Genomic DNA, 22,492 nt, shown 5'->3' on the forward strand with positions numbered 1-22,492 from the left:
GCAGTCCATTGAGAATGGAAAAAGTCATCAATTGTGCAAATAATTGAGGACTTGGCAGAGTAACCTTCAAACAAAACTATAGAGATTAATCAGAGCTTGTACATGGGGAAATACTGGTTCTCGTCACAAGAACCAGTATTCAAATTGTATTCTCCATGTCTTCCATCCACTCATGTCACTTCTGTTTGTTATTCAGTCTTTCAGAATTCTGTTGTTACTGATTATGGTGAAAATATGTGGGGGATAACCTTATGAAAATTGCTATTATATAAATGGAACAGTTTACACTGAAGTATTTAAGATCATTTTATTTCAGTTGAATTAGCTGTAATTTTTAGCAAATAAATAAAAAGGACAATCTTGTTTTCTCCCTCAGTTTGGAATAAGGATCAAAGGTTTTACCCATTCAAAAAAAGTTGGAGAAAGTGGTCCTCTGACATAAATTCAAGTAGATGATGAGAATGCTTGGTCTTTAATTGCACTATTGGAAAGTATTTTCCCACATCTGGTGACCATGCTGTTTAGCAGCAAGCTATTCTGTAGCTTCATTTCACGACCTCTAGGAGTTGTTGGGTTTGGTTCCCCACCCCTCTTCTCTTTGTAACTCTCTCCAAAGCACCATGAGCATCTGGAAGGTTGCTCTTGAAGACCTGTCTCAATACTAGTATGACGTGTGCTGGTGAAACCAAAGAAAGTCCTAGAATCTTGTAGTATGATTTCCTTTTACCCACATAGGACCAAAATAAAACCTTAAGCACAAAAAAGTGGTGGTAATAAAAATAAAAACAATAGGAGGCACAAAGTGCTTATAAAATAAGTTCTAAACAAGATCTGAATTTTTCTCTTAATGTCTACCACAATACTTTCTTTGAAAAATCTTTTGAAAAATTTTTTCATGGGAATCTCAGCTTTACTGAGAATTTAAGAAGTGCATAGACCAGTTGTTGGGTAACCTAGTACTGTGCCTTGTAGATATCAGATCATCCTTGTGTAGTCAAGCGTTTTTAATAACCCACACGCGCAGTGCCACTAGATTGAAAGACTGATGATGTCTTGGACTAGCTAGCCAGCTGTGATACTGAAATTTTTGTAAACATCCATTCATTTCGCTCCCTTTAGCACTGCACTGAAGCACTAGACCCTAGGATATTTTGCTCAGTGAGGCTACTAAGACAGCTCCTCAGTCCTGGGTACCTGGCTTCTTAAGCAAGCCATCTTCAAGCCCAACTTTGTGAGCTCTGCCTTTTCCTAAGTACCCCCCTTTTCCTTATCACAAAAAAGACAAAGTGGGAAAATCTAAACACCATAAAATAAAATGAAGTTATCCGGGGTCATATATTAGCTAAACCTTTTCTTTTTTTCTACATGGCAAGCAATGAGTTCAAGGCAGACAGGCTTGCGGTGCTTAATGATGTTGCCTCATCTCCCCTGGTCTACTGTTTTCTTCCCCACCATGGCCCTCTCCTCCCCTTCCTTGGGAGAGGTAGGCTTGTTTTCCCATCGGTCGTGGTGTGCACAGGTATGCCTTCTCAAGGCCTCTGTGTTTTTCGTTTTGCCCTCTGCCTGCCTCCCTGTCTTTGGAGGAGCCTGTGCCAGTTGGCTACCTTGCCAGGTAGATGTGTTTCTGAAGGGGAAGCCAGGGCTGGTTTTTCATCTCTCCACCCCGGGGGCTGCAGGGGTGTCTGGCACACACACATACCTCGGCTGACATCCACATCAGCTCTGGGCCATCTTCCCCACCTTTGGCTGTGAGAGGCGGCTACAGGCATGCAGGCACTCAGAAAGAGGTGAGAGGGATAGGCTCTGAACTGGCAGAATCAGCTACACTGAGAAGAAAGGCAGGTTTTGTTTTGTAGGAGGAAGTAGCCCACCCTTCACAGGCTCCAGAGAGGGCACATGTCAGCAGTTGTCTTGTACCTCACACACACAAGAGAAACCAGATCATCTGTTTGTGAGGATGCTTGACTTTTTGCATGTTATTTTTGCCAGCCTCTCAGTCTCAACTCCTGTTTCATTCATTCTATGGATCTTTGTATCTCTGTTTAAGTGGGTTCAATAAGAATCTGTATATGCCATGATCACAGAAGGTGATTGGGGAATACATTTTTTTATGAAAGATTCTGCTTTTGCAAATATATTCCCAATAGCATATATTAAAATTGGCAGTGTCCAGGGAATTCAAAATTACTCCTTTTTCAAAAACAATTCAGAAATCATTTATTATTAAGTTGCATACCTAAACAAATAATGGAAATGTTTTTAGTAATTATTTTTGTGCAAGTAGTTTGAATTCCTTCACTTTATTTTTCCTTTTGTTTTAATGTGATTGTATCCTTTTTCACCACTCTTGCTTTCTTACGCTATCCTTCTACCTCAGTAACACAAAATGAAAAGCAGGAGTGAGACTGGGGATGACAACAGGTCCTATTGCAGATCTTCTACTACACATTTTACTGTGCCTCACTCTTGAGTAGAGAAGGTGGTTTACCTTAAGGCATTTGAATTTGGGAAAGGACTGTGCTCATTGTACTTGACCAAGCCAGATGACCATTGGCCAGATGGGCAGATGCTCTGAGGTGCCTGTCTTGTATGTTTTTGGAGCTGCCAAGGGCCACCAGCTCCTGGCAATCCTATGGGCAGCACTCACCACCTGTCCAAAGCATGGTAGCATACCCTGCCCATCATGTATTATGGATATAGTCTAAATTCCATACTTACCCTGAATTTCAAATTCTGCAGCTACTTTCTTGGGAGTTCTTGAAAATTTCCACTGGTTGAAGACACTAGAGATGTAGAAAGACTTAGTTTGGTTTGCTGTTGGTTAATGTCTTCTTCAAACTATAACCTGCAGTTTTCCATTGTAAGAAACACCATTGCCTTGTAGGCTGCTAGAGCATGAGGTAGGTCTACTGCTTTCTGGTGCCCCTTAGCATGTAGTTATTGTTCGGCAACAGCATGTGGGCATGTAAACCAGTGTTCTGGGTCATTCTTTGTTGGTTACAAAATCAGAACCAGACATGCCTGCATTGCAACAGCTTTCAGCTGTCATTTTAAGTATATCTCTGCATAAGGTTTGGAAATCTGTCCTCTGTTGACCCCAGACCTAGTACATTTATTGTAGCTAAGTTTTTGCAGCCCATTATGTTTTTAGCATCTTTATGGAAACCATGTGAGCTACATAGTGTTTATCATTATTTTTCTAGACTAAGGGATATGGTTCTTCCATTGATAGGTCTGTGTTTGAATGCAAGACACTGTTCTTGCACGCAGTGTTATAAAGAGGGGGACACATAGTATTTTGGGGGGAAAAATAGACCATTTTCCCTCCACAAGGAAACTACAACTCTCTTGGTGATACATTGTAACTAATCCTTAAAGTCTAAGATTGCTTTTATTTTGGTTGTGATTATATTGCTGCATTGGTCATTCTTGCCATCTTTTGGAGATTTGCTCCTTATTGTGACCCGCCTTGCTTTATGAAGATGCTAAGAAGTTCTGACTGGTTGAGGCATATTGGGAACAGATGGGAAAGGGTTTTGCAGTTACAGCTCCCTGCTTAATGTAATTCTTTCCCTGATAATCATTCTCTGATAAATGTATGGTTAATTTGGTGCTGCATTTGAAAGAGAAGGTACTAAAGGGTCCACTGTGGGTGATGTAGAGGTGAATGTAGCCTTTGCCTCAATCTAAGCACATAACTAAAATTTACAGCAGTCGGTGGGAAAGCGTGGGGTTTGTGTGTAAACCCAGCATTTTCAGGGTTTCTTTGTGGAACACTGGTGAACCACATTGACAAGCTGGTTCCAATTGATGTTATTCATTTAGCAAGTTGGCAGGGGTGTCAAGAAGGGCCAGAAGAGTGGGGTGCTACAAAGGCCCGTCCCACGCTAATACCTCTCCTTGCCAAATCATTGTCTTTACTCCTGGGATTTGGCACAGTCTCTTTCCACCTCCCACGGTAAGAATGCCCACCTGCATCTGTATTTCCTCGTCTGCATGCAAGCTAGCACGGCCTAGAACCCTGGCTCCCACTTTTGAAAGGCTGCTGATCTTTGATGTTATACCAAAGGCTTTCTAGAATTTGACCATCACAGTCGCCAGTTCTTAATTAAATTCATTTTCCAGAGCCTCATCTCATCTTTAAAATTCTCATAAAAGCATATATTCGCTATTTTTACTCTCCGTGAATTTTTTTTTATTGTAGAAACAATATTGGGCCGGGCGCGGTGGCTCAACCCTGTAATCCCAGCACTTTGGGAGGCCGAGGCGGGTGGATCACGAGGTCAGGAGATCGAGACCATCCTGGCTAACATGGTGAAACCCTGTCTCTACTAAAAATACAAAAAACTAGCCGGGCGTGGTGGCGGGCTCCTGTAGTCCCAGCTACTCGGAGGCTGAGGCAGGAGAATGGCGTAAACCCGGGAGGCGGAGCTTGCAGTGAGCCGAGATCGGGCCACTGCACTCCAGCCTGGGTGACAGAGCGAGACTCCGTCTCAAAAAAAAAAAAAAAAAAAAGAAACAATATTGAAACATGAAAAGGCAGGTTTTCAGAAGAGCAGAAATCAGCTATAGTTCCACGTGGCAGTCTTCTTATTTGTCCTTTTCTGTTTACCACGCAGCTCTTGTGCATACTGGATTATAAGGTCTTAGGCCCAGGAAGTACTCAACTTTGCTTTATATCATTTCAGGAAGTTGCCTGGAGGTGAAAAGGTTTCCAAGTGGATGTGGGGAAAGGAAGCAGAGAAAAATGGGGAAATTACTAGTTGTGTAATGAACCTATAAGTCTGAAAAATCATTTTGTAAGATAAATGAGCTACCTGTTTATTGTTTATGCTATACTTTTCAAACAAGCTATGCCTTTATTTCATTCATACACATTAAAAATTCTGGGTAATGAGTCTTTTACCATCTTTCTAATCTCCCTGACTGTGCCACTCCCTCTATCCCAGATGTGGTTTGGAAGGAAAAAGAAACCTTCAGAACCCCCCCGTTTGTAAGTGAAATTAACCCAGCGCCTACCCCTGTGTGAGCCAGTCAAGATTCCATGAGGGTGCTATGGGGCTCTACTGCTTTAAAACAAATCCACACTCTTCCATGAGACTTGGCCTGAGGCATGAGGCCAAGTCTGATACACAGCTGAGAGTTAGAACTTGTTTTTCTGTCACATTTCCAAATGTCTCTTTGCCTGGTTAAATTTTCTTTGAGTCAACATTTTGAGGGGAGAGGGTGAGAAGGGAACATTGGGCGATTGGTCCTTTTTTTGTTGGCTTCAATTAATGCTAACCAGTTTCTGCTCGTGTGGAATGTGGCATGTGAAGTTACCTACAGTGTTGAACAATGAAAACTACTACCTTACCCATTTTGTTTTTGTTTTGACTGCAGTAGAACTTGCTCTTCCACTGTTTTGAATTTTGTGTTCTTGTGGGTGGGGTAACTTAAGGACTTTTCATACTGACAAGGAAGCTGGCCAACTTGTCAGTAAGTGATAACTTAAAAGAAAAGCTAACATACATCTAAGTTACAGACTTGAACTGGACAGCCTTGCAGTGAAATCACAGTGCTACTGGGTCTAGAAAGAAGTTTAGGTGAAACTGGTTCTATGGAAAGAGGAGTTTTTTATGCCCCAGTTAACTGGTTATTTTAAGAGTTGGAGCCAGAAGAACATGGGTTCTTTCCTTTTGGGACATAGCATGTATACTGTGGATAGGATGATATGACACCTTCTAAAACTCACTTCTCATCTGCTCTGCGTGTGCTCCTGAAATGGGGGTCAGTTTCCATTTAAGACGTGTGTGTGCATGCATAGATGTACGTGCATGTGCTTTTACGTGGTATTGAGGTCTTCCGCTCTCCCTACCCAAGGAAAATGCAGACATAAAGATACTGTTTTGTAGGATTTCAGTTAACTGACTTCTTGAAATGCATGGTGACCACTTCTAACCACCTCATTCCTGAGTTCTCATGGGCATTTTTTTTTTTTTTAAGCCCTCGTGACTTAAAATTGAACCTACAAGTGACAGAAAGTGAGTGTATTGTGAAGACCTTCAAGCCCTTTTGCTTTTTTTGCTCACCTCCCAAAGCTGAAAAATGATCAAAGAGGCTGTGGTTTTCTAATCCCATCGGTTTGGAGAACAGCTGTGCTGAACCTAGGCCCAGAGTAGGGCCTCGGGTCTGTAGTTCTGCAGCTTCTCTCCACCAGGAGGGGGAATGCCTGAAGAAGGCAAGACCTGCTAGGACAGATTCGGCTGAGAGTTACTGCCACCAACCGTGGCTCTCACCGTTCAAAATATTTTTAGCCTCTAGTCTTAAGCAAGGTGGCATCCTGGGCCTGTAATACTCTCCACACAGGCCTGACTTCATATCTGGGCGCATAGTGAGTTCCTACACTTGCTGGCCTCCTCACCATGCAGAGTCCGAACACAACAGACAAGCTAAGGGAGAGGTTCCATTTGGAGTTTTTGGAATGACCAAGATTTCCAGGACAAAGGCTCGCCCTAGCATTGCTCTGGTCTGTACAAGGAAGTTGGCCAATTTGCCTATCTCTGCACCTATTTATGCTTCCAGCCTTCATTGTCTTAATTGTCCAGAAGTTACTCTTGGGAAGCCAGCATTTTTGTGCCTGTTCCTTTTATGTGTTTTCCGGGGCCAGCTTCCCTTTCATTCTCTTTTTAGCCACTGAGCTTGATGCTGCTTCTCTAGACCACCCTAGCTGCCTTCAGCTCTGGGTGTCCTTCCCCTCTGGTTTGGTTTCTTCGTTCTCTATCTGCTGCCAAGTACCCCTTCTGAAGCCAAGGCAGCCCCTGTTTCTGCATGTATTTATTACCTAGGGCAACACTGAAGAATAAGTTTGGTCCATTCCATTTCTCTGGATCCTGTAAGGTGCTCCAAGCTCTGTGGAAAGAGACGTGAGGATAGAGAAACTGATACCTCTTTTGAAGGTAGCCCATTTCTTAGTCTCATTCAAGCCCTAAAAGGAGTCCACAGTATGAGTTTTAATCTGCTACTCACCTCGTAAACACAGGTACTGTCTTACGGTTAGTATCTTGTCCTAGTCCAATAAAATTGTTTAACAAAATGTATTTTTGTGGATCTTAAGTTCAGCTTCCGGTAGATACTTGTTTTATAAGATATTTGATACATTGGCTGAGTGGTGATAGTAAAATTACATCCCAGTTCATTGAGTTCATAGCTTCCTAACAGTTTTTTTCATAATTTTTAAAGGAAATTATCAATGACATCAAATATTTTCTAGTCCAGTATTTTTTAATTAAACATGGCATATATAAAAACTCTCCTGAATTTTGCAAGAAATTGTTCAGAGTTATTCTAAATCAATACACCTCTTTTCCCCCCTCGAGGGAGAGACAGAGTTCTCCCCAGTTGTTATGTAACCAGGGGACAATTGCCACCCTTCCTGGACAGAGTTCCTCTGCTCTGGCCAAGATCCACACTTCAAAATTACCCTGGCGGGTAGGGAGGAATGGGACCAGGAAAGACACTCGAAGGTGCTTTCAAAGGCCTCTACTTCCTTTAGGTGCTTCAGAGCATCCTAGTCTCTGACTTCTTAACATTTAGAAAAATCAACCCTTGGAAGTAAAATTTGGGTTTCTTAGGAATGGAGAGAGAGTATGTGTATTTTTTTTTCCTTTGAAGTATGTGCTCTTGTTGGAATGGTTTCTTTTTTGTTCACTGGGGAAGACTGATTGTAGAGGCTGCATGCTGTTACCATGTGTTAAGAGTAAAAGGGGCTGTGAGCACCATGTTCTTATTCTCCCTTAGAGTCTTCTATTTTTCAACCTATCATTGCACCCAGAGGATATGGCAAAGTAGACACATCAGCTAATTATATGAAATACAATTTATTGACTTCTTTGACACAGCAGAATTTTAACCAGGTGCATATCAAAATTATGTTTCCATGTGTTTCAAGCTAGTTTCTGTGACTACTTCAGTTTAGTTTACTGACCAAGCTAGAGCCCAGAGATGAGAGCTCCTAAAGTCTGGTTCTCATATTTGAGGATTCCAGAAAAGTCCTACACTCACAGTGCCAAATGGCCTGATTAAACACAGATAAATGTTTCTTCCAAAATACATTATGCACAAATAGTCAAGGTGCACAGCCATTTGAGAAGTCTGCTATTTTAAAACCTGTTTGTGGCATTTTGCAAGGCTGCTGTGCCTTGGATAGATATCTCTCTATCTCTTGGCGAGGCAGTACCTGTGTATTTCCCTCCTTGTTGGCTACCTCATTTTCATTTTATATATATATTTTTTTCTCCTGGTGGAAAGAAGAGGCAGGTGCCTCTTAGAATTATTTCACAGCAAACCTTCGTAAGTTCTTGTTGCCTGTTTCACGTAGAAAGGTTGATTTGTAGCTGCTGTCTTTCTCTTCCTAATAAACCTTGTGGGCGGTGAAGATCTAGGAGAGTGAAACATTAAAAATGAATGAAGAGAACTGGAGTAGTTGGTCTAAGGTGGGGGTTGAGAGGGGCCGGGTGGAGGAGGTTTAACAAAAGGCATTGATGTTTTAAATGCACAGAAATGCCATCTATCAATAATAAATGGTGTGGCATAGAACAGATGTGCCAAATTGAGTTATGATGGCATATAGATTAGTTCATAGAGGGGAAAAGTAAGTAGCATAGATAGCGTTTTTAAATTATCTTTGTGTGAGCTTTTGAAATACAATTTTGAATATTCAATTTTTATTTTCTAGTGGCTGCTAGCTGGAAATATTAAAAGTTTGGTGTTTTTTAAAATTCCAATTAAATTTTTTGTGCATGTTTCTAAAGTAAGAGTTAAGAATGAATAAATTTTGCTTTTCTGAAGAGGAAGACAGTCTGAAAAGGAATTTCTTGCCCTTCATTGGCTGAGTGCTTGCCTTTTGAAAGCTCATGTTGTAATTGTTATGAGGAATGAAATTGCATTATAAAACTTAAGTCATGTGAAACTATTACCCAGTGTTTTCTAAATTTACATTGATTGTATCTCTAGGTACCTGTTCAGTGCATATTTAACTATAAGGGACTACTCAGGAAACCCACTCATGCTTTACAATCAATTCATCACCCTCAGCATTTTGATTCGAGGAATAATTCTACACTTATGCTCTGTGTACAAATTACCTTGCTCGGTAGGGAAATGAGAAATATCCACTTGTCTCCGAGCAAATCACTACTAGTAAATTGGAAAGACAAATCTGTTAGGTTAACTAGAATATTTTGTAGGTGTAGATACTAGAGCAGAAGACAAGTTTTGAGCTGCTAGATAGGTAGGAGTTATGGTTAATGTCACTGGCATAGCAGAGGACAATAATGTGGGAGGTGTTTGAAATGAATCCTGAGTTCCTGAGTTGGAATTGTTGTGCTTAATGAAAAAAACAGTCATGGTGAGACGAATGGAACCATTCCATTCATCTCAATATGGACCCTTGCTTGCTTTTTGGAAACTTGTTTGGAATCAGTTACCTTTGCTTTGTTGGCCCAACACAAGTAAATCCTCTTTGTTTTTCCTAAGGTGAACAAAAAAGTAGTTCTTGCACATAATATCAAGTTGGTTTAAATTTTAGGTTAGACTAGAGAGACCAATTAGCCGTTGTTGAAGAGGTAAATCGTTGAGTGGATGTTACAGGTGAAAATGATCAGAGTGATTATATAAAAAGTCTATTACTAACTCTTATTTTAGCCATCTGTATTGTTAACGTTTAGTTTTTTCAGGTGTAAGATTTTCTTGAATCAATCTTTTCATCTCCAAGGGATCCCAGCATGCCTTAAAAAAAACACTTGTCAACTGATTTTAGAGCCACCAAATAAAGCTATTTTATGGCCCCGTTAGATATCTAGCTGCAAACCCCCACTCACTCTGAAAAGACCTATGGTTGGATGCACAACAAATTTCCTGAAATCATCTCTGATGCACCTCCTTTGGGTTGTTAAGAAGGTGTTGAAATGTGAGAAGGCTGGTAGTGAAATCAAGTTGTGGCTCAGGGTAATTAGGAAGGGAGAAAACCCAGCATTTTCATAGTACATTGTCTGGCTTTTAGTTGCAGCTGCAAACAACGGATATGAATTTAACCAGTTGCTACAGTGCAGCTGGTTCAGATCTGGCTTTATAACTGGCTGAAGTAAAATGAAATGGCTGGAAAATTCCAGTCAAGTAACACCAGTGGGAACATGTGGAATTAAATAGTGTGAGCAAATGCTGGCCGAGTTAGAGAAAAACTTCAGACATAAACTTGAGGGTGGTGGTGAGGACTTCAGGGGGGCCATTTTCTGGTCTTTTTCACAAGGGTCTATTGTTTTGATTAGTTTCCTTGCAGGGGGTAGGTTTCCTCCATCCAGGGTAATTCATAGGGTGTTTGGCCTGTCTACCTTCCTCCTGACTGAAATCACCTGATAGTTTTTGTTTTTTCAAAAAGGAAGAGAGAACCCTGTTGCCTCAGTTACTAGCAATGATACAAATCTCAAAATGTGGTCTTTTTTCTTTGAAATAGGTTCTCCTTGTTGTGTGACATAGCAGCCCCTGTCTCTTCATAGTTACCTTCCCTCCACCACCTGTACCAGAGATGTTGGATATGTTGGAGGTGAAGGTGTGCAAGGTTTTTAAATAACTGTTCTAATTAAAGGATTCTGCAGGAAAGAACATGGATTTAAAAAAGAGAGGCTTTTGTATTATTAGTAATTTTTTTTATTTGATGAATTTATGTGCTTAGTTTGGAGAATCGAGAGTTGGCTGGGAGAAGATTTCTGAGGAGTTAAGGGACTCTGGTGCTGTTTGGGAAAACATTTGCTGTAACTAGGTTTAGGGTATTCAGTCTCTGCCAGTGCTTAGGAGCTATATTTGCCAGGTGATTTCCCTGTCACAGGGATTAGCCAGTGATGTGAAACATTTGATGAAGGGACTAATAGAAATCTTTCCTGGGGTACATGAGTCGTGGCTGTTACTGGGGTGCCCCCTCCTCAACTCTTTCTCTTTGTATTTCTAATGAGTAAGTTTGTAGTGGTGAGTCATGGGATATGGTTTTTTAGTTCTACGAAGAATCTTTGTAGGAAGCAAAGTTCTGTTAGGTATATTGTTAATTAAGCCCCTTAAAGTTTCTGCATCATAACTTAGAAACGAACCTTGTTCTTTTCTCAGAACTATGCCATGACTCATCCACTGTGGAAGGAGACAAGATATAAATTATCAAAAAAAATTGCCCATAATCTGGCCTGGCACAGTGGCTCATGCCTGTAATCCCAGCAGTCTGGGAGATGATGGTGGGAGGATCACTTGAGGCCAGGAGTTCAAGACCAGCCTGGGCAACATGGCGAGGAACCCCTGACCTCTGCCGCCTCCCTCCCCCTGTCCAGCCCCCCACCAACCCCATCACTTCGAAGTTTTTTAAATCAGCCAGGCGGCCGGGCGCGGTGGCTCAAGCCTGTAATCCCAGCACTTTGGGAGGCCGAGACGGGCGGATCACGAGGTCAGGAGATCGAGACCATCCTGGCTAACACGGTGAAACCCCGTCTCTATTAAGAAATACAAAAAACTAGCCGGGCGAGGTGGCGGGCGCCTGTAGTCCCAGCTACTCGGGAGGCTGAGGCCGGAGAATGGCGTGAACCCGGGAGGCGGAGCTTGCAGTGAGCTGAGATCCGGCCACTGCGGTCCAGCCTGGGTGACAGAGCGAGACTCCGTCTCAAAAAAAAAAAAAAAAAATCAGCCAGGCATGGTGGCATATGCCCTTAGTCCTGTGGACTCAGGAGGCTGAGGTGGGAATGCCCTTTGAGTCCAGGAGTTGAATGTTACAGTGAGCTATGAATATGCCACCGCACTGTAGCCTGGGCAAGAGAGTGGACCCCATCACTTAAAACAAAAACAAAAAGAAAGAAAGAAAGCCTATATTCTGATAGCAACACTGCTCGCTCACGCTCTTTCTCTTAGGAAAGTAAAAAAGTTTTGTCTTGATGTACGTTGCCTGGATTTATGTTAAATTTTAATTCTAAATATATGGGACTTTAAAAAATGTTTTCTGAAAGTGATACCCATTTTTGAGGTACAAGCAGTTGGGTCCATTTTGGAGATACTGCCTTAAGCCATTCAACTTCAAAATGGATGGGAGCTCTTGCTACAGAGAGTTACCCCATTCTGCTTCCCTCCCATTCTGTTAAACCTTGTACATGCTCCTTCCCACAGATCACTATTATCTTCAAAGCCCACCATGAGTGTACAGATCAGAAAGTCTACCAAGCTGTGACAGATGACCTGCCAGCCGCCTTTGTGGATGGCACCACCAGTGGTGGGGACGGCGATGCCAAGAGCCTGCGTATCGTGGAGAGGGAGAGTGGCCACTATGTGGAGATGCACGCCCTCTATATAGGGACCACAGTGTTTGTACGGCAAGTGGGTCGCTACCTGACCCTTGCCATCCGTATGCCTGAAGACCTGGCCATGTCTTACGAGGAGAGCCAGGACCTGCAGCTGTGCATGAATGGCTGCCCCGTGAGTGAACGCATCGATGATGGGCAGGGCCAGGTGTCTGCCATCCTGGGACACAGCCTGCCTCGCACCTCCTTGGTGCAGGCCTGGCCTGGCTACACACTGGAGACTGCCAACACTCAATGCCATGAGAAGATGCCAGTGAAGGACATCTATTTCCAGTCCTGTGTCTTCGACCTGCTCACCACTGGTGATGCCAACTTTACCGCCGCAGCCCACAGTGCCTTGGAGGACGTGGAGGCCCTGCACCCGAGGAAGGAACGGTGGCACATTTTCCCCAGCAGTGGCAATGGGACTCCCCGTGGAGGCAGTGAATTGTCTGTCAGTCTAGGACTCACATGCTTGATCCTTATCGTGTTTTTGTAGGGGTTGTCTTTTGTTTTGGTTTTTTATTTTTTGTCTATAACAAAATTTTAAAATATGTATTGTCATAATATATTGAGTAAAAGAGTATATATGTATATACCATGTATATGACAGGACGTTTGTCCTGGGACACCCACCAGATTGTACATATTGTGTTTGGCTGTTTTCACATATGTTGGATGTAGTGTTCTTTGATTGTATCAATTTTGTTTTGCAGTTTTGTGAAATGTTTTATAATGTCCCTGCCCAGGGACCTGTTAGAAAGCACTTTATTTTTTATATATTAAATATTTATGTGTGTGCTTGGTTAATATGTGTAGTACATATACACAGACACCCATACACAGCGTTTCCTTTGAAGTGACCAGTTGTTTGTAGCTCTTCTTGGCTGTACCCTCCTGCCCTTTCCCATTGCTACTGATTTGCCATGGTGTGCAGCTTTTACTCGCCACCTTCCGGTGGAGCTGCCTTGTTCCTTTGAACTATGCCCTCACCCTCTGCCCTCACTTGATTTGAAAGGATCGTTAACTCTCCCTTACAGGTGCTTTGACTCTTAAACACTGATCTTCAGAAGCTCTCTTCCGGTCTAACAGCTGTTACTTTTTCAGAACGGAGGGTATTACTGGTATTCTGATTACTCTCAATTCTAGTTGTTATATATTTGAGCCCATACAGTGTATTAGGTTGAACCACAGAAACTGTTGTTCTTGTAGGTCAAAAGGGTGTAGTGATGGCAGTTTTCGTAGATAAGTACCAGGCATCTTGCTAGACCTCAGAAACTCCCAGACTTTTTCTCATCCCATGCCCCTTTTTAAATGGTCAGTTTTTCCTCTGACTCTTCTGTGTTAAAACATGAAACTATACATTTAGTAATTATCATGCCTTGCTCTTTTTTTAATCTGTATGACTGGCGCAAGCCCCTGATCTTAACCTTTTCTTGGCTGTCAAACCCAGAAACACACAGCTTTCCCTGTCTCCACCTCCAGTAAGCCCTCCTCAACCTCACCTTACGAATCCAAAGAGCTGGGTTCTTTCTCTTATGTAGAGGCCCAGATCCCATCACAAAGTTTTTCATTCTTCCTTGTCCACCATGATCTTCATCACAGTCTTTGATGTGTCTGCATGCAAAGTGGAACAGAGTGGGGCAGCAATGACAGAAAAGCTTCCTTGGCCTGACTCAGTGTGTGGCCACTTCGGCACTGCTTAATCCAGATATTCTTGTTAACTAAGCATTGTGCTGCTTCCCAGGTGGTCTCTGAAGTCAGGTACTCTCCCTCTTCACACCTGTAATTGAATATGATTTAGTCAGTTGCTCATTGTAACTTGGAGAAATTTCTATAAAGTATGATCTCTCCTTGCCTTTTCCATTCCATTGTTGGCACCCCCTTGGAAAAGGAAAAGAACAGCAAAAGGCAGGAACAGTAATCTGAGAAAGTTAACTCCAGGATAGGTAGATTTCTGTTGTTATATCTAGATGGAAATCTTTGGTTCCAACAAGAAGTGATACAGTTTGTGCTTTAGTAATTTATTGATAAGTTTACATAAACAGAAATAAAAGGTACGAACTTTAAATACGGTAGTAGTTTATGCCAAGATTATGCTTAGTTTTAGGTCTCCAGGTAGTTACTTTTGCCATGTCCTATTGATCAGTGACACTGCCAGAGGCCCAGACTGGCAGGAAAAAGAGGACGTCGTTTTGTAAAGTTTTATTTCTTAGTGAACTGATGTGCCATCCAGTCACAGAGTGGAGTTGTGAATTCATGTAGAGATGGCAAACCTCTACCTTGTGTTTATAGGAATAATCTTGGGCAGTTTGGGAAAATAAGGAAGGCATCTGCTTCTTACTTAAAGAGATTCAACTGTAGAGAGTTGAAACCTAAACCCACCTTCCTTTTACAGAAGCTGGACTAGGGACTGACTGACCATCAGCTCTGAACTGTGGCTTTTTTTGTTCACCTGTGGAGCCATGTACCAAATTCAGAAGCTATTGTTGATAATTTGTTTTATAATTGAGTAGTACAAGTGAGGAAAAATACAGAGGATACTTTAACCACTATTTTTGTGCAAATAATACGAAAGTGAAGTAAAAGCAATAGAAGAAATTTCTATAAGATCTGGGTTTAGAGTGTATATGATTAATAAATATACCTTTGCTCTTTACAGGGAAAATTACAAAACCACCCTTACTGATAGTTGGGAAATGAAGATTGGGTTATTTTGCCATATGTAGCTGGAAGTGACACTTCAAAGCACCCTGCATCACTAGTAATAGTGTATTTTGCTATTCTCCCCTTATAATCAGTGTCCCTGTAAAACAGTCCCCACAGATTACAAATAGATGTACTTCTCTACATAAGGGCCAGGTTTATTTTCTCCTGAGATTTCTAGAAAAAAAATGCTGCTTGCACATGTTGGTTCTTGAAACCTTAGCTAGAAGAGTTTCAGGTCATGCCAACATGTGGATAGGCTGTAGCTGTTCAGAGGTCTCCCGGGGGAGCTTAAACCGGGGGAAACACTGGTTTTCACAGATGCTTCACATGGCTGTCTTTAAAAGACTCAAAACTTGTTGTCCTCTTTGTTATGCTTGGAACACCCCCCCCCCCCACAGTGTGTCGAGTCTTTGCAAAGAAACCTTTAGATGTGGTTCATAGATATATGAATACGTATCTGTGTAAAACAGTGAGTGTGCAGTGTGTAAATACTTTAAATTATTACGCTAGAAAAATAAAGTTACATACCATGCTGTGGAATGTCTGTTCTGTGATTATAGGGACACCTGCTGGAAGAACTGAGAACTGCAGAAGAAAGGGAGTCGGGGGAGGGTGGGATTGTATAAAATCCCTAAAGGTTGCTGATAAGTCATACCACCTGCCCACAAATTCACTGATTTTCAAAACTATAGCACTACTGTCATTTTTTTCTTTTAAAATTTTAAGCAGTTACAAATCAGTATCTGTAAGACTTGTCCACTAGTATTGTCCCAAAGTTCTGTCTTTAGTAACAACTTTGGTCCCTTGAAGACATGCAGCCTGCACTCTAGTTCTTTTTAAGGCAATATGAACTGTAACAACTTCCTCCTGGTGGGGAGGATTTGGGAGGGCAGTATTTTCTGGCTTTGAAAACATAAAGTCTCACTTCTTGGGCTTTAAAAAGAGACATCAAGAGATCATAAGTTGGTCTTTGTTCAAGAAACATACCAAAGAGTAGAAAAGTTAGGAAAATAAACGAAAGGCACAGGAAAGCAGTGTTACTTGTATTAGGTAGAATACTAAATGGATCAAATTCTGATTGGGGTAAACATACATCATTTCTTCTTCTTTCTTTTTTTTCTTTTTTTTTCTTCTTTTTGTTTTTGGAGACGGGGTCTCTGTCACCCAGGCCGGAGTGCAGTGGTGCAATCTCAGCTCACTGCAGCCTCGACTTCCTGGGTTCAAGTGATGCCCCCAAGTAGCTGGGACTACAGGTGCCCAGCTAATTTGTGTATTTTTTGTAGAGACTGAAGACAGGGTTTCACCATGTTGCCCAGGCTGGTCTTAAACTCCTGGACTCAAGCAATCTGCCCGCTTCAGCCTCCCAAAGTGCTGGGATTACAGGCATGAGCCACCACACCTGGCCATAATCATTCCTTAAAGAAATAAGCTTAATCATTGCAGTTGGTTATTTACATGCAGTAGTTCAGAGCAAAAAAAAAAAAAAAAAAAATCATGTCAGCTGAACAACTTAAAATAGGAATGAAGTGACATAGTCACTGAGTACCCAGTGATGTGTCTGTGCTGAATGAATGCAAATAATCTATAGCACAATGAAATGTACTATAGACTATTTGACTTTTATGCTTAAAAGTCAAAAATAATTCTTTACCATTCTCTCTTCATTCCCAGAACTCCAGCTCTTTGGGAATGAAACTTCAACTCCAAAATCTCAACAGTGACACAACCCTAAGAGTCCTGTTATCTGATTTATTTTTTGTCTTATTTTTAATTTTGTAGCATTGGCAACATTCTATTGTCTGGGGTTAGCCGGAATAACACAGTATTGCTGCTGTCCTTTCTGAGCAAAGATACCTTGCTGCAGATTTTCTCCCTGTTCTATTTGTATGTGAACCAATGTCTCCCCCACAGAGAAAGTAATCGGGATGTTCAAGGAGCAGTTCAAAGTTCTTTATTATTTCACTACCTAACTCATCATATTGTTTCTTTCTGCTTCTATCCCTTTTCTGTATGTCTTCCAAATGGACAAGTCACATGCAAACAATTGTTATTATTTAGATGGTATTTTCCTTTAAATTTACTGCTCTTTGGCTGGGCACAGTGGCTGACGCCTATAAACCCAGCACTTTGGAAGGTTGAGGCGGGCAGATCCCTTGAGGTCAGGAGTTTGAGACCAGCCTGGCCAACATGGTGAAACTACCATCTCTACTAAAAATACAAAAATTAGCTAGGTGCGGCGGTGCACACATGTAATCCCAGCTACACGGGAGGCTGAGGTAGGAGAATCGCTTGAACCCAGGAGGCAGAGGTTGCGGTGAGCTGAGATCATGCTACTGCACTCTAGTCTGGGTGACAGAGCGAGACTTAAAAAAAAAAAAAAATTCTGCTCTTCTTCCCCCAAGTACCTCTAATAAGCATACCATTTGATACTATCAACTAAATAATAGAATATGCTGTCCTTTGTACCCAAAAGGTTATGTCATGGCTCCCTGCCAGTGAAATATGTGCTTGGGGTGGTGATGTGTTTGTGTCTCACCTCCCTTAAGATCATGCTACAGATTTACAAGAAGACTGGGGCGTCCAGCACCCAGCAGGATACGCTAACATTCTACAAAGCCAGAATGGCTGCCCTCAGCCTCCTTGGAATGATGTTAAAGCAACTGAGTAAACTGGTCCTGCCAACAGCAATGTAATAAAGTAGGTCTATCAAACTTCAGCAGGAAAAAAGCAACAGGGCAATATTTTCTAACTGAGTTCTTCATGGGTAATATTTCTCTGACCCATTTTTTATTTCAGTAATGAAAACTCCAACTCCAGAAAGAAAAAAAAAGCATTCTGCTACCAGATTGAGTATACAAGACCTAGCCACAGATGAATTAACCAAGTAGGAATTGCACCTGCCATAGATGACATTTTCAGAACATTATCTCAATCAATAATGTAACACTACCAAGGGAAATGGTGCTATTTGATAACCCAGAGGGTTTCCAAAGCCTTCTAACAGGAAGCAGTAAGGTGGGATTCACTGAAGGGGGAGATGGAGAGGGACAATAAATTTATTTTCTAGTGAGCCCTTCTTTTGTGCTGCTAAATAGCGATGCCATTAATGCAGGGTTGGTCATCAGCACAGTGAGGACTGTGAGTAGAGCTATTGATTGGCTCACCCTAAGTGCAAGGGAAAGATTCTCAGCCTGAGTCAGCTCATGAATGTCCATCTTCCTTCTTGGAAAGGAAAAGGAAAAAGGAGTGAAACAATTCGGGGCAGCCTGCAATACACGATCCTTAGCATCCTGTCACATTGGAAACGTGGATGACATCTGGAGGTTAGGAAAGTATACCTGGGGAGCTGGGAGGAAGGGTGGCAATAGGACAGGAAGCATTCACAAAGCAAAATGACAAATGTGGAATGCATTCTGGTTACATTTTGAGCCTCAGGCCATTATGAAGGGTTCATTTGTGCATGGTCATTTATTTTATATATTCTGCCTTGAGGCAGCATACCATAGTGGTCAATATTATGGGCTGTAGAGTAGACAGTTCTGAGTTTAAATCCACCTACTTTACTAGTTATGTGGCCTTAGACGTGCCAAGCTGTACTTAAGCTTCAGTTTCCTCATGTTTACAATAAGAATTCTAAAAGAAATTCATACCTCCAACATTCATTGTGAGGTTCAATTTGTTGCATTTTAAAGTTTTTAGCATAGGACCTGATACAAACCTAGTGCTCAACCTACCTTACTCAGAAATGGACCTAAGATGGATAATTAGTTGTATTTTCACCTTTGGGAACTGGCAAACCTATGAGCTATTCCTAGAATGAAATTTGCATGTATGCCCCTGTGAACATCCAAGAATTTAGGACGCGGCCACAGTTCTGCATAGTTTATTCACATCTATGAGGGAGATGTGCTGTGCACATGGTTCCTTGGAAGAGTGCATGAGACCAAATGCAAAACCTGTGCATATCAGGTGCTTCCTACTGGATCCCTCACTGCAGCCACCCCGGAAATCCAGCAAACATTCTTTAAAGCACCTACTAAAAAAATAACCCTGACTTGTGAGTAACCATTTGCCCTGGACATAACTTCAGGAATTAGGGATAAACTGGGGACAGAAAGAACTCTGAGGAAAAGCTGCTAATGGAGAAATTATTGCTAGTGATTGCTGGTCATGTATTATACAGCTTGGCAAATCGCAGTCCCAGTGTAGAGAGCACCTAACTTTGGGAAAGGACACTCTGAAATGTTTTGATAGATGGGGTTGTATATAAGTGGTGTGGAAACTGGGCTTCCAGGGCTCACATCATCACCATAACTCTTATCCACAGATCCCTTCTCGTTGTTCAGCCTAGGCCAATGATAGCATTCTTACCTTCTCAGAATTGCTTGAAATAGACAATGAAGAAAAGAGAGAATAGGCTGTCTGCCATGAAGGCTGACAGATTTAAATTGGCCCAATTGAGCAATGCCCTTCTCCTCTCTGATCTTAAAATGGTTTTCAAATGTGAGAGGTGAGAGGAGCTGTGAGAAATTTTACACAGGTGCTCAATAAAAAGGCAACATGGGAAAAAATAATGAAAAGATGTCAAAAAAAAAAAACTATAAAAATGACAGAAATGGGAAAGAGAATGTGGAGCAAGTGACAGAGAAGGGTGGAAGAGAGATGATTAAGAAAGTTGTATACAGTTAATAGAAACACTGATTACAGGCAATGCTTGAGGTGTTTATGGAGAAGAGCAGTGACAGGGAGCAACCATGTATTCTTTCATATCATGACTTTTAAAATTTATTTTATTATGTATTTATTTTATTTATTTCTTTTTTTTGAGACAAGAGTCTCACTCTGTTGCCAGGCTGGAGTGCAGTGGCTCCATCTCGGTTCACTGCACTCTCCACCTCCCAAGTTCAAGTGATTCTTCTGCGGCAGCCTCCTGAGTAGCTGGGATTACAGGCACCCGCCACCACACCTGGCTAATTTTGTATTTTTAGTACAGACTGGGTTTCATCATGTTGGCCAGGATGGTCTCAATCTCCTGACCTCATAATCCGCCCCCCTCAGCCTCCCAAAGTGCTGGGATTATAGGCATGAACCACCACGCCCACTTTAAAATTTATTATAGATCCCTCAAGCATTAGAGAGCATAACTGGCCAAGACTGGTTTTGTCAACAAAATCTAATTTGGACTATCTCCAGCATGAAGGGAGAAAGGAGGGATTTATTTTATGGTCACAGAGGTACCTTGTGGAACCCAAGGGCAGGAATGGAGCCTGGGAAGCTGTTAGGATCTCATCTTCTGACTCTAAAGTCACTTTCTCCTCTCCCTCTCAGCAAGCTGACTTCTCTGCCTCGCAGGTACTCATGGTGGAACATGGCCACCTCACAGAGTTATAGTTTTATCCACCTACAGAGAGTTCACAGCCTCAGCGGAGAATCCCTTTGGCTCAGCTTAGGTCAGGTAAGATAGCATAATACAAAAAGAGCAGCGGGCATCTCCCTCATTTCACCACAGGCCTCCGTGAATTTTTGGCACTCTGGGGCTCTAAGGCATTGGTGGTGTGGCCCAGCAGGAGAAGGCAAAGCACCAGCACCCAGCAGTGCTGGGCAGCAACATCCAGGACAAATAGTCTAAGCTCCTTAGGAAAAGCAGCAGCCCAGCTGGGCACAGCAGGAGAAACACAGGCACACTCAGAGGAAGAGGTACAGGGCAGAGGCACCACCCAGTTAGCAAGACTTAACCAAAAGCCCATGCAATTCAGCCCTGCAGCACTCACACCTAGGTATCTGAGTGGAATCTATAGGAGGCAGATGTGGCAAGAATCTTGGAAAGTTGTGCTGTTAATGCTAATATCACTGTATTTCTTGACATTTGAGGGTGTTACGTAGATATAAAGCTCCTGCCAAATTACCTAGTACATCAATGGTGCTTAATAAAGGTAGGTATTCTTGTTATCAGTACTGAGATTTAGGTGGTTTGGTTTTCTAATCCCAGTCTCTCACCTGAATTCCAGACTTGTATTTCCAACTGCCTGCATATCACTTCCACACTAATGTCTCATAAAGATCTCAAATGTAACAAATCTAAAGCCAAACACTTGATTCCTGTCACCTACACACAAACACCCTCTGCTCAACCCACAGCCTCCTCCTGTCTCTAACCATGGCACCACCCTTCACCAGGGCTCAGGCTTAAATAGTAGCTCAGAGAATCGGCCATGTCTCTTTTCATCTCACACCACACATTAAATTCACCAGAAAACTCTGTTACACATATTCCAAATCTGACCATTCGAAAGGTCTCCCTGCTGACTCTTTCTCCTGCCCATGCCTCCATGGACTCTAACCTGGACGATAGCAAGACACTCTTCACGAGCCTTCCTGCCTCCACACTTGCTCCTCTGCGGGCTCCAACTCGCCATGCGGCAACCAGATAGAACCTACAAAACATAAGTAGAATCACTCCCTGCTCAGAACTCCGCCCTGGGTTTCATCACATTTAGAATAAAATTCAAAACCCATAGACAAACACAAACAGATGGACTTTCTACAAACTATTGACTTGTACTCTTCAAAAAGAGCAGTGTCATAAAAAACAAAGTAAAGCTGAGGATCTGTTCCAGACTAAAGGAGACTAAAGAGACACCGTGGTGGTTAGATGCAGTCTGTGTAGGATTCTGCACTGTACCCTGATGAGGGGGAAAAATGGTTCTTAAAGGACATTATTGGGACAACGGATAAAATTTGAATATGAACTCTGTCTTAGATTATAGTGTTATACAATGTTAAATTTTTATGAATTATGAAAGAGAATATCCTTGTTCTTAGAGGCATACACTGAAATATTTTGAAGTAAAAGGTCTGCAAATTATTCTCAAATAATTCAGCAGATAATGGTAGTGTGTATGTGTATATAATATACATAGCTAGATAAATAGTCTGAATGTGGCAGAAATTTAATAATTAGTTAATTTAGGTGACGCATACACAAAAGTTAATTGTACTATTTTTACAAGTTTTCTGCAAGTTCAATTTTTTTTTTCCAAAAAAGTTAAAAACAATCCTTAGCCCATGCTGGCTGACATGGTCTATATTTTCAGCCCACCCCCTTCTTCTCACTTTAACCACATCCATCTTTGCTTCTTCTAGGACAGGTATGCTTCTGCCTCAGGGCTTCTCATCCACTCTCTTTCTGCCTTAGATATTTGCAAGCATAAAGCCCTTCTCTTTATGCAGGCTCTGAGAGGCCCATCATGACCATTCTATCTAATGATACCCCCTCCCTCTCTACTCCTGCACCCTCCTTTGTTTTCCTTCCCTATCTTACTACAGTCCTTGTTTATGTGTTCACTGTTTGTCTCCCACATTAGGATGTAAAGTCCATAAGGCAGATAATTTTTCCTATTTATTGTTTTGTGCCCAGAGAAGACAGTTTTGCCCCTATG

The 22,492-nt window shown here is 41.9% G+C and overlaps 1 protein-coding gene across 1 annotated transcript in view; it reads left to right on the forward strand.

Annotated features, from left to right (window-relative positions):
• RGMB (repulsive guidance molecule BMP co-receptor b) overlaps positions 1–15,593 on the forward strand; it is a 28,378-nt gene extending 12,785 nt beyond the window's left edge. The window contains exon 5 of the mRNA XM_025388968.1: positions 12,175–15,593. Coding sequence (XP_025244753.1) covers positions 12,175–12,843 — 669 coding nt within the window. The 3' untranslated portion in view covers positions 12,844–15,593. The remainder of the gene's footprint in view (positions 1–12,174) is intronic.
• The last annotated feature ends 6,899 nt before the right edge of the window (positions 15,594–22,492 follow it).

The sequence above is a fragment of the Theropithecus gelada genome, chromosome 6 (genome assembly GCF_003255815.1).
Source record: "Theropithecus gelada isolate Dixy chromosome 6, Tgel_1.0, whole genome shotgun sequence".
Classification (NCBI taxonomy): Eukaryota; Metazoa; Chordata; class Mammalia; order Primates; family Cercopithecidae; genus Theropithecus; species Theropithecus gelada.